Raw genomic sequence first — 13,438 nt, forward strand, 5'->3', positions numbered from 1 at the left:
CCCAAATTCAAATCTGCCCAGTGGCAGTTACACATGCATAATGCTTTGCTCACATGCATCAACTGGGATTTATATTTGCAAAAGCCAGTAAGTAATATGCTTACAAATCTCAAATTGTACAGGTGCCCTAAGTGCATAAGCTTGGATTGCTGCATGAAAAATTATGCATTTATTTGAAAAATGAATGCCTTTGAAAATCAGGGCTTGCAGGATGTATTGGTAGCCATAAGTTCAACTGTACATTTCCCAGCTCTTCCAGAAACAGAATCTGCATGATAGTCAATAATTAAAAAATAAATTTGATTTAATATAAGATTGTTTTTAAGTCAATAAAATCTAAATCTTGTGTAATAAAAAGCCCAGAAGTTCATGTATTGTAAGCTAAATTTTAATATTATTCTAGCACCAAGTGATCCACCAAAAGATGTCATGTATAGAAACCTCACTGCATCATCAATAATGGTTTTCTGGTCCCCTCCTCAAAGGCCTAATGGAGTTATACAATATTATTCAGTTTATTACAAAAATAATTCGGGAATTTTTATGCAGGTAAGTTTATTTTTATATTATTTTGGAGATTTTTGGTACAGAGAAATGCATTTACTTTTCTTTGACTCTTTAATATATCATAAAAGATCAAACCAGCTACCTGTATACAGAAAAATTCATATTCTTCTTTCACTCCATTCTCATCACCAGTTAATTTTGATTTTTATCTTACTAGTAAAGGGAAACATGCATTCCTTATCTTGAAATTATGTGTGCAGTATCCTGCAATTCAAAAATTCTTGTGCATCTTAAAGAGCATTTTTGTTATTGAGCATGAGGAGATTAATACCTATACCATATTTGTGAAGGAAAAAGAAGAAATGTAAGATGTGAATACAAGCAAAATGCAATACATGAAATCTTATGTATGTGACATAATTTTGTAGTTAGCGCTTACTAGATTCAGGGGTTTATTTGCCTTAAGATATTTGTTTACACGACACACCGCAAATACAGACTCTGCTCCTGCAGTCGTTGCTGGCCAAACTTTGCAGTCATGCATAACCCCATTGAAATTGGTGTGGTTTTGCCTTAGGGTGTGTCTAGACTACAGAGTTTTGTTGACAAAAGTGGACTTTTGTCGACAAAACTGTACCTGCGTCCACACTACCGCTGAGTTCTGTTGACATAATGTCGACAGAACTCAGCAGTTTTGTCGACGCTGGTAAACCTCATTTTACGAGGCATAACGCTTTCTGTCGACAGAAAGTGTTATTGCATGTAAACTGTCCTTTGCGTCTACACTTCTATGTCGACAAAGCAGCTTGCTTTGTCGACAGAACTGAATGTAGTGTAGACGCTCTTTGTCGACAGAAGCTTTGTCAACAGTATCTGTCGACAAAACTTCTGTTGACAAAATCCTGTAGTCTAGACGTACCCTTAGTGTCTGGTTCTGCCCTCGTAGATCTGATTGCAGAATGGGAGCCACAGAGAAGGATGCCTCAAGGAATCTCCAAGGAATTCAGAATGTAATAAATAGCAAGTTAGTGAGCTAGAAGTACTTTGGTCACACAAGCTGATAGGAGTAAAATTAGACCTAAAAATTGGGTTTGAGTTCATAGGTGCATGCCTATCTGTAATACGATTTTAAGCATACATATCAAATCAACCTCTCTGCTTCTCTTATCTGCTGGTCCTTTGAGGAGGCCAGGGTATTTTTAAGTGTCCTGTTCTCAGAATAGAGTGAGCGGGGCAATGGCAGAGAAACCCAGACTTCAGATTGGTATTTAATCTCAGTTACAGACGTCATTTAACCTTCTCATCATTAAGGAGAAGGAACATTTAACCCTCTCATCTTTAAGAAGTTTGTTTTTAAATGTGTTTTAGGCTCAGATATTTTTTCTTGGCACATCTGCATGCCCACATTTCCTTTTTCCACATTGTGGTTTACTGTATGCCCAGTGTATGCTTCTAATTGATCATAATTTTTAATGTGGGTCTTTAAAGTGCAACCTTCTTGCAACCATTTTTCTGAATCTGTTTTGTCCTGTGATAATAAGTCCTGGTCCAGATTCTATATGTCTCTTTTCATTTTTGTTTAAACAGTTTTAATGAGTTTTTACATAACAAAGATTCAGAAATAAAACACAATGAAAATGTCATTCTTCCATATAATTTCTACATCTTACTATGTTAGGAGCTTTGGTGGTTGCTTCATATATTCTTTGAATGGCACCATTTGTATAGCTCTCAAAAGATACCCATATGCTAGAAAAATACATCTCTCTATATACTTTATTCTACAAAACATCTCTTTTGTTTGATTGAAAACAAGTATTCTCCTCTATAAAACATGAGCAATGTTCTATCACTGCCTCTAGTTTTTTAGCTCTACTTTGGCTAACAATACTTGTTCAAAATTTGTAATGCCGTTATTAATTATACAGATTTAGAAGCAAGCCACAATAAAGACAAAGATTGTGTATTCTTACTTTCTAAAGATACTTTTTGTTTAAATGATTCAAAAGTTACACCATATGGTTTAAAAGCCCAGCTAACTTAGGGTATGTCTACACTACCGTCCTAGTTCGAACTAGGAGGGTAATGTAGGCATACCACACTTGCAAATGAAGCCCGGGATTTGAATTTCCCGGGCTTCATTTGCATAAGCGGGGAGCCGCCATTTTTCAAACCCCGCTGGTTCGAACCCCGTGCAGCGCGGCTACATGGGGCACGAACTAGGTAGTTCGAACTAGGCTTCCTAGTTCGAACTACCGTTACTCCTCGTGAAAAGCCTAGTTCGAACTACCTAGTTCGTGCCCCATGTAGCCGCGCTGCACGGGGTTCGAACCAGCGGGGTTTGAAAAATGGCGGCTCCCCGCTTATGCAAATGAAGCCCGGGAAATTCAAATCCTGGGCTTCATTTGCAAGTGCGGTATGCCTACATTACCCCACTAGTTCGAACTAGCGGGGTAATGTAGACATATCCTTAGGTTTTACCTCTAGAGCCATAAAAATCAACTCCTTGCCTTCACAATTATCTGCCTTTACCAACTAGGAAACATTTCATTTGTGTTCATTTCCCATGTTCTTAGAAATGAACTGTTAATGCCTACCCTGTTTTACCAAATTCTGTATTTCCTTAGTCAGAGCTTTCTTAGGGCAAATCTACAAAACAGGTATTTTTTTAACCTACAGCATATAACCTATTCCTGCACACCATTGTCATGTATGCACAGAACTTACTTGAGGTTTGTAGGGAAGATTAGAGAGTTGATTATTTGGAATATGCATCACATTTAAATGACCCTTTTTCTGTAGATATCTGCTGGGGTGAGGAGATTTTTGGTCTCTTAGTTTCCTACCACAGAAATGGAGCTCAGCTGCTGGTTCCTTTTCACCCTAGGCTACATCTACTCTACAAGCTTTTCCGGAAAAGGCAATGCAAATGAAGTGCGGATTAGCATTTTCTTGCACTTCATTTGCATGCTCTCTTCAGATCTGTTTTTGCGCAAAAACAAGCAGTGTGGATGTTTTCTTTTTGTGCAAAAACCTCTTTTTGTGCAAGATCCTTATGCCTCATCTTGCGTAGAAAGTGGGTTTTGCGCAAAAAGGAAACGTAGACACTTCTTGTTTTTGCACAAAAACCCCTTGTGCAAAAACAGATCTGAAGAGAGTATGCAAATGAAGTGTGAGAAAATGCTAATCTGCACTTCATTTGTATTGCCTCTTCCGGCAAAACTTGTAGTGTAGATGTAGTTCTAGTGATCACTTTATACCTGCAAAGAAAAGGACTAGAAACCCAGGGCTGGAGTGTCAGATGGCATAAAAGAACAAAGCACTATTGATGGCAGTAAAACTATGTCAGGCTATGTCTAGACTGCAGGCTTCTTTTGGAAGAAGCTTTTCTGGAAGAGATCTTCTGAATAAACTTCTTCTGAAAGAGAGTGTCCACACTACGAAAGCGCATCGAAAAAACCATCTGCTTTTATCACAGATAGCATCCACACTGAATGGATGCTATCTCACATGTAAGCTGTGATTACTATGGGTGGAATGGCCACCAGGGCACCTGTGCTTTTTTCCTTTTTCCTCTTCTTGTGAAAAAACTCCTTCTTCCTCATCTACACACGTCTTTTTCTGAAAGAGCTCTTTTGGGAAAAAGGCTTCTTCCTCACAGAAAGAGGTTTACCAGTGTTGCAAAAACCTCTCCGTTCTTTTAGGTTTTTTTCAAAAGAACGCAATTGTAGTGTGGATGTAAATGAAGTTATTTCAGAAAAAACACCATTTTCCCGAAGAAACTGTAGTATAGACATACCCTCAGTATACACCAGAAGAGGATCTATCCCATGATTATGTCTTAATGAAAGTTGAGTTTCTCTTTTATTTGTGTAATTCCTCTCAAAGCTAGGAGTCCTGTGGCTATCAGCTTCATCATGCCCAAAGCTCATCTCTACCCTAATGTATTTGTTATTTACAGATAATTGTGTGTAACATTGTTCTAGATGAGTTTAAATCTTTTCCTAGTAAGGTGAATGACGAAACTAAACACCTTTTTCGTATTTATTTTAGTCATTTAATATTTTTGAGTAACTTAAATGCATTTTAATGGACGTTTTAAAAGGTATACTATTCACTTTATTTTGTAAACTACAGTATTTTTAAAATGATTTCATTAGAGATTCCTTTAAATAGTATATCATGCATTTTTAAAATTCCTTAATAACAATTATCAAGATATTTCTGTTTCTCTCTGACATTTATAAGGGTCTTTTGGGTGGGTCCAACAGCAGCAACAACAAACATGCTGAGGTTCACTCCTCTGCTCTCCCCACCTTCTCTGTCTTTCCAGGAACTCTCCTGCCTCCGCTCTCTTGGTATCACTTCCAGCTTTGCTGCTGCTGTTACTGCTGCTTTTCTGCAGGCCCTGGGGGAAGAGTATCCATGAAACAGTGACCCTCATTATCCACACAGGCCCCCAAATCCAATAAAGCACTTAAGCATGTGCTTACCAATAAGCATATGAATGGTCCTATTTGAAATAATGATTTGCTGTTAAATACTCACATTTCAGAAATAGAAGAAAATAAAAGAATGTTTTTCATTTTCATAATGAGTGTGGTGGGGGGGGGGGGTCACTATTAACAAGAGTAGGCACAAAACTTTCAAGTGAATACGTCATTTAAATGGCTTAATCCCAGATATTTCTTTCCATATAATTTCAATATTAGTGCTACCTTTTTATTTTCTCTGAGACTGCCCCTTGATGCTCCACTCAGTTCCCGACCTTAAATGAAGGAGGGTGTGGAGTACCCGTGTTGGTATCATTGTTTCTTTCCATTCTGACTCTTTCTCAGAATATGTATTATGGCTTCCTATGGCTTATCAGCTGCTTATTGTTCACACTACACATACAGACATATACAGAAAGTAAAACTTGAGTGTTGCCCTGAATTCAACATGTATCCATGCACAAAGATTACTAGCTCGAATTAAGGGGCTTTAAAATCAAGCCATAGCCCATAAGGGGGTGTGGGTTGACATTTGAGTGCTGCCAGAGCTTGAACTAGTAATACAGTGGAAACTTGGATCCTAGGAGCCCCTAAACGCAATCCCAAAATTTCCATCCCAGGTAATTTGTTCTATCGATCCACCCCAGCCTTCAGGCCAGGAGTGATCTCTACCCAGCATTAATATCCCATGTCAACATACAGAATCCCTGATCTCCTCACCTGTAGTGTTTGTTCTAGCTCTTCTATCAAATCCCTGAAGCCACTGTACCCCTGGGCAAAGGACCAGAACTGAAATCTGGTGGGACCCCAACAAGCTCACTGCACTACAAGCAGTTCAATTAAACTGGGTGTTCTCCAGTGCTACAAGTGTGTAGACAATTTACACCCCGGACAGAATAAGGGTCCTTGGAGAAGTTCATGGATGACTGAGAATGGAGGACCTTTAAGATGACCCGGAGCCTGGACTATATCCTGCTACAGTGATCTGAGATGAGATGGAGGCTGACATGCACCATTGGGTTCCACAGCCCACTCTGACCTCACCCAGGACTCTGGAGAGGAGATGAAGAAGCAGAAATGGGAATGGGACAGGGAGGAAATGGCAGAAGAACCCAGGGTTGTCTCAGCCAGGTGAGGACTCAGTTCACCATTGGTTGGAAAAATGATGTGAGGGGCCTATCATTGTCTGAGTGGGGCCAGTCTGTAACAAGGATATTGTGAGATGGAGGATAGACAAATGTCATTTCTCTTCTGGGTATGGAAACCACCATTTCCACTTCTCCTTCCCAGCATCCATGATTCCCCTGGGCATCCAGCACTTCAGCTAATACTGCGTTTCTTGATAAGCCTGGGAAACCACCATTACTCCCACCCTACCCCGGGGCACCTATTAATAGTGCTTCTACCCTCCTTGTTGGGTGTGATAACTATCATTATGCCTCATCCCGACCTCAGTGTCCAATTCCTGCTCTCTCTGCATCTACATGGGATCTAAGCTCGATTCCAAGCAGGGAACTTAACAGAGATTTATTGTAAAACACACTGCTGTAGTGCACAAAGTAGGCATTATTAATACAAGTATACAAATGCCTATGAAGGTAGGACTGACACTAAGTGCAAGCAATTGGTGGGTCCATATATAGTAGTTTGTATTCTCTCACACTGGAACTAGAACTCCAGCGTGTAAAGAGGGCATACCATACTACTATCCCAAGAGATGTAAAGCATTTACACTGTTGGTATGGTCAGGAAACCTGGAATTTAGCAAAGGAGAGAGTTTCAGTTATGGAGGGGAGCAGAGGCCTTGAGATAAAGGTTTCAGCTTATACCTTGTTGTGATACATAAAATTACAGAGATTTTCTCCCTCTTCCCCTCACCCCCAGACAGGAGGTTTACTTACTATTTGTCTGCTTTACAGGCCCATCTACACAAGCACATATCACCTGCCCATGCCAGAAGGTCACTGACCGTCTGCACCAGTCTATTAAGCCAGAAAGCAGAAGGAAGAAGACAAGGGACAGACTGCTGATGGAGATGCATAGGAACATTGGCAGAAGGTGTCACTGCATTTTGTAGCTTTAAAGAAGGAAATGCTAGTGCAGGAATGTCAGTTCCAGGCTGCAGCTAAGAGAATGCTGAAGAAAGTGCATCATCCATGACCATGCTGTGGAAAAGCAAGACACCCACAAACAGCATGAGGAGAGTCAGAAGCAAATGGTCATGTCTGAATGATTTCTGGTTATTATGGATGACAGGTTCCGGGACACGTACCAGCCCAGCCTCATCCTGCAGCCATAAACTCTCCTCCATCTAATATCACAAACTGACCTCGGGGCTGGGGGGCTAGCCAGTTCACGTAGGGAAATGCCCACAGTCAGGCTTACCTTCACCACTCCAGCCCCATGCACTGACAACCATATGCACTCTCCGTACATGTGATGTGGCACAATGCTTCTTGTGTGCATGACACTTGCTTAATGCAGCAGGACTCCTACTGTGATTTATTTTGAATTAAATCTTTTTATTGTTGAATCCTTTGTGTCTTTAAATGCTTTGGCCGCACTAGAGAAGGAGGGGAACGTAAAACACAATTGTATCCTATCATCACAATAAATGCACTTTCAGAGAAATCTTTCCTATGTAGGATCACTGGTACAGAACATACCAGTTGGCTCTGCTGCTCCAACACAGCCAGGGAAAGTAGGAGCTGGGTGGAGTTGGGGGAAGGATTGGGTCTCTGGAGCTGCTATCTTGGGCCAGCTGCCTCTGTAAACCAGACATAGGGACTAAGAACTGGTGGAGAACAAGCCATGGATTCCACGCATTGTTCAAGAATTGGATCCAGCACTTTTCCTACAAAATGCAGACCATACATGGAGAAGTAGGGTACTATAATCAGTTGCTAGATGAACACCATTTCCACACATATGAGGAGGTGGGACATAAATGTTTTCTCAAAATATATCTTGGAAGTTTGGAAGAAGGGGCTCAAACAGTGCAGTGTTAAGAACCAAAGGAAATGGCCCCAGAAGGCAAGTTGCTTGGCTTGAGTTAGCACTGCAACAATGTGCACACAGTAACTTGAGGATGGCTGAAATAGCGTTTGTCAGGTGACCTGGAGCTGAGAGAACTCAAGTGGAATACTTTAGATATTAACTGGAACTAACAATGCAGTGAAGACAAATCCAGAGCAAGAAATAATGGAAAGAAACAATATTAGCAAAGCAGTGCTGTAATCTTATTCTTAAGATTAGAAACTTGGTGATATTTGTGTATCATTCATTATGACATTGGATTGCTAGAAATTCATCCGGGGGCAAGCAGAATTTTGTTTTCATTAGCTTTGTGTATTGCTTATGCCTAACTGCTCTTAATAGTCTATTATTGTCATTCCAAAATCTTTTGGGATATCGATGAAGGAGGAGAATGAAAGAAGTCTTTTTCTCAGCTGTAGCTTCAGTTTGCCAAGAAGCTTCTGTAAATACTTTGGCCACACTAAGCAGTTTGATGTCATATGCAGCATGAATGAATTGTAAAATTTCCTATAATGATGTATCCCAAGTGTACAATTAGTGCAAGTTTTCATTATTTTTCAAATTTCATCCCACTAGCTCTTAGTGTCACCTTAACCCCTCATAATCTGTGCATGCTTTATTAATATTCTGCCTCTTGTCTGCCAGACTAAATGGTCTCCCAAATAGATAAGGTGGATGAGGTGATCTCTTTAATTGGATTAACATCTTCTGGTAAGAGAGACAAACTTTTGACCCACACAGAGCTCTCTCTGTTTATCTCTCTCACTAGTAGAAATTAGTCTAATAAAAGAGATCGTCTCACCACCTTATTTATTTACTATCCAGGGACTGACACAATTACAACAACACTCCCTTAAAATAGGCTTTCATTGAACCACAAAATAGTGTTTTGATAAAGCTTTTAGGTAGGTTTACTGTAGCATTCTATGTCCAAATGCAAAACTGTTGACAAAATATAATGGTAAATATATAATGCTTAGCTTGGGGTTTATAGATGGTTGACACCTAATTGTTCCAGAAATTAAAACTCTATTCAGTACTTTGAAATTTTACTTTTTGTAGACAGGGAAATAATCCCTGCTTTTTCTCTGATCCCCTGCATCAAAAACAAAATTCACAAGTGATTAATTTTCTTCCTACTTCTAGACATCTGAACATTTAAGTATGTTGGCCCTGAATCTCTATTTGCCAGCATCTTATATAATCATTTACATTCTATGGGAGGTTCCTACTAGTGTTGACTTTGATCAGATACATCAAGGAAAAGGCCTTATTTTGCATCTACACTAGGGAAAAGATTTTGGTTAGGTCTGGTTTAGTATCTCTGACCAGCTGTGGATCTCTTTTCCTAATATAGATAAACCAGGGCTCGGGGTTCATTGGGGTCTGGCACTTTTTATTTAAAAATCTCACTATTTAGCGGAAGTGAAACTATCATTTAAAAAAAATTATCAAATTTACTAGGAACCAAGTTTACAGTTCCATTTGTGCTGCATCTGTTCAGCATTCCAGAAGAGGACTTTGGTTTCCAGTGCTGTCAATGTAGGATGTTTCATGAATTCTGTAATAACTTTGGGTTAAATTTAACTCTCTGGGTACGTCTTCACTAGCCCTCTAGTTTGAACTAGGGAGGTGAACGAGGGTGACTGAAATTGCAAATGAAGCGCGGGATTTAAATATCCCGCGCTTCATTAGCATGTTCCCAGCTGGTCGCCATCATGGAATGAGGTTTAACTGTTAATTCGAACTAAGGGGTTTATCTCAGAATCACACTTCTCTGCCACTTGTAGATGCGGGCAGTTATTCCGGGCTAGTCAATTTCCAAAATGGTGACCGGCTGGGAACATGCTAATGAAGCGCGGGATATTTAAATCCTGCACTTCATGTGCAATTTCAGTTGCCCTCATTAGCCTTCCTAGTTTGAACTAGGGGGCTAGTGTAGACGTATCCTCTGATAATCACATGCAAAGCCTACTGAAGTCAGTTATGAAAAATGATATATTTCTCCTTTCTTTTTCTTAGAATTTCACCAACCAGGACATTGACAGTGGTGTTGACAATAAATCTCTGTCTGCAGTATTAGACAATTTGGCAAAATGTAGCTACTATACCATGTGGTTAACTGCAGACACTGCCTTGGGAGATGGAAACAAAACCAGTGAGATAATACATGTGTATACAGATCAAGATAGTATGTAAATGTCTCTATTTTCATTTTCAAATATTCTTTCCAAATTTTTCATTATTAAATTGAACTTTTAAAAATTATGGCATTTTCTGAGATGAAATACAAAATATAAGCAATGCAGTTAATGTCATTTAAAATGTTTTTCATACTATAGCATTTACCTTTGCATAGGTTTGATAACATTCCCTGTGCCTAGAATGAAGAAAGATCATTGTCACGAACCTTAGAGTTAGTATCTCTGGGAGACCTCTTTGTGAAGATTTAGTATACTCAACTCCATGTTCCATTTTAACTCTCTTGCATGGTTTCAAGTAGCGGAGGGGGTAGCCATGTTAGTCTGGATCTGCAAAAGCGACAAGGAGTCCTCTAGCACCTTATAGACTAACAGATGTATTGGAGCATAAGCTTTCATGAGCAAAGACCCACTTCATCAGATGCATCTGTTAGTCTATAAGGTGCTTCAGGACTCCTTGTCGCATTTTAACTCTGTCACTATTATTTTCTTTACCTTAACTATGAGGTAATTAATATCAGTATAAAACCCTACAGTTCAGGCTCTCATTGGCCCATCTAGTTTTTATGACAATTTGATAGTAAGCTTAATTATCAAGCAACTAATCTTTACACCTTCTTAAAGGACATTGTCTCTTCATTGGCCAAGTCTCTTTTTTGTAGTGTAGCATCAAAATCAATTCTCCCCCCCACTCCCGGGGGCACAAAATAAATAAATAAATCTTAGAAAATCTGTTTCAAACTATCATAAACATTTTCTCCCATTTATAATTAACAATAACTAAACTAACTATGTAAATAAACATTTAAGATGCTTTGTTTTTATATCCAAACACAGATGATCAAAAAGAAAAATGTTTTATTTAGTCCTGAAAATAATGTAATAAAATATTGAATATATAATTATAGAGATAATTTATCTAATAGCAACAATTTCAGTGTTTATTTCTGTTATTTATATCCAATTAACAGATATCTTTATTTTTCTTTATTATAACACAGTTCCAGATGGCCCTGTTGAAAGTCTGACCTATCAAAACATTTCTTCAACTGCTATAAATGTAAGCTGGCTTCCACCATCACAGCCAAATGGAATAGTCTTTTTTCTTGTTTCACTGAGCTTAATGGATTCGCAAACAGACAGTGAGATGTTGTCTTTCATTACTTACAATACAAGCGTGTTTTTTGATAAGCTGAAGAAGTACACTGATTATATTCTGAAAATAACTCCAGCAACAGTAAAAGGATCTTCTAAAATGCACACTGTGAAATTGCACATCAAAACTGAAGAAGATGGTAGGTTTTGGATATTTTTTAATCTCTAAAGACATTTATTAAAAGCAAATAGCTTTCTAAAATATTCTTGATCATTAGATTTGTTTCTTACAAAATAATGTTAGTACTCTACTTGTCAATTCTTTCTTGTCAAATTAACTAATAGAGCAACTCACAATACAATTGTCATCATACATATTTCTTTTAGTGCTTCACTATGACCACAAAATAGAAGTTAGCACTGAAAAGAGAACAAAATGAACTGATATTTAAAGATTTTCACACCATAATTCACCTTTATAGGATATCAACATAGGCCTTTTGGTTTATTTGGTTTGTTTGTTTTCTCATTTCTTGATATAGTCCCTGAATCTTCACCTGTAATCAGAACTTATAAGAATCTTTCATCTACCTCAGTTATGTTTTCCTGGGATCCTCCTCTCCAACCCAATGGTATCATAATAAGTTATGATTTAAAGTTATATGGACCAGAAAGGAATGATTCTTGCTCTACCTCCAATAATCTTATCATTCTAGAAGATTTGTTACCATTTACACTGTACAGTATTTTTGCTGCTGCAAGAACTATAAGAGGACTTGGTCCTTATGCTACACTTAACTTTTACACAGATGAGTCAGGTAAGTGATAAATAAAATCACATCATGCTGTCTGTAAATAAATTTATGAAATAACCCCAAAGCTGGTGCAGAGATGTAGGGCTTCAATGTAACTGATCGGGGTCTTGGTGAAGCACCTAAAATTCTTGGGCATGGAACCAGACACACCACTGCTTCTGTAGAAGGCAACATCTGGTGGATGAGTTTAAAGCAGTGTTTTTCAAAGTGATCTGCGAAACCACTTTCAGAAACATGCTAACTGGCTGCGCTGGTTTATTTACTTACCAGCGCTGCAGCCACAAAGCCTCACAGCTCCCATTGCCTCTGGCTCACCATCTGTAGCCAAGAGGAGCCACGGAAAGTGGTGTGGGCCAGGCCATCACTTCCTGCAGGCTCCCCTTGGCTACAAATGGTGAACCAGAGCCAATGGGAGCCGCAAGACTCTGTTGCTGTGGCGCCAGTAAGTAAACAAACTGGCAGGGCCAGTTAGCATGTTTCTCAAAGTGATTTTGCAGATCCCTTTGAGAAACACTGGTTTAAAGGAAATTCTTCAGGGGGAACTTTTCTGGGATTTTGTCTTCCATTCACACTCTGCCTGTCTTACTGTAGGGGAGGATATAGTCTGACCCAAGACTATTTAAGTCTCACTACTATGGGACCATTTTAGTTTATTTCTCAAATAATACAAGAAAATAATTTTGAAGTTCCTGGAAGGGTGGCATTTAATGGATCATAGGATCCTCTTTTTAAAATTCTGCTACCAAACTGAAAGGAAGCATTGGAATCCTATGTTTGTATAATTCTATAAGTACATCTACTCTTTTTTGTCAAATATTTTCACGCTTCTTTAGTTATGAAAATACGTTTCTCTTTAAATAACAAGCAACATTAATAGATTATCCCATTTCTCACCCTTACTTTCTACAACTACATGCATCTTTGGTAAGTAGAGTTTATAATAGGCAAATGGAGCAAGAGGGAAGGTTTGTTGGGAGCTCTTTGTTAAAATTACAGCAGCACAATATTGGTTCAGTTAAGCTCAGACATGAATACATAATGAATTCATAATGATCTTTTGCTCTTACAAAGTGTTCACGTTTGCCTAAAATTAACATGGTAATTTTGGACTAATGAGTATTTTCTCCCACAGTGCCATTAGCACCTCCTCAAAATTTGACTATTTTCAACTATACTGCCTACTCTGTGTGGCTAAAATGGAGGCCAAGTCCTCAGCCAAATGGTGTTATTAAGAGCTATAGTTTTAAGATTCATGAAAACAAGACTCAAACCATTTTTTATCAGGTACGTT

At 38.7% G+C, this 13,438-nt stretch overlaps 1 protein-coding gene across 11 annotated transcripts in view; it reads left to right on the forward strand.

The window, feature by feature from the left end:
• PTPRQ (protein tyrosine phosphatase receptor type Q) overlaps positions 1 to 13,438 on the forward strand; it is a 209,920-nt gene that overhangs the window by 110,188 nt on the left and 86,294 nt on the right. For all 11 annotated transcript variants that reach the window (XR_012904907.1, XM_075932438.1, XM_075932405.1 and 8 more), the window contains exons 37-41: positions 404 to 549; positions 10,059 to 10,227; positions 11,239 to 11,532; positions 11,875 to 12,150; positions 13,280 to 13,431. Coding sequence is in view for 10 of the 11 variants with exons in the window: in XM_075932438.1 (XP_075788553.1) it covers positions 404 to 549; positions 10,059 to 10,227; positions 11,239 to 11,532; positions 11,875 to 12,150; positions 13,280 to 13,431 (1,037 nt within the window). In the remaining variant the exon portion in view is untranslated. The remainder of the gene's footprint in view (positions 1 to 403; positions 550 to 10,058; positions 10,228 to 11,238; positions 11,533 to 11,874; positions 12,151 to 13,279; positions 13,432 to 13,438) is intronic.

This window comes from Pelodiscus sinensis, chromosome 1 (assembly GCF_049634645.1).
Source record: "Pelodiscus sinensis isolate JC-2024 chromosome 1, ASM4963464v1, whole genome shotgun sequence".
NCBI classification, from domain to species: domain Eukaryota; kingdom Metazoa; phylum Chordata; order Testudines; family Trionychidae; genus Pelodiscus; species Pelodiscus sinensis.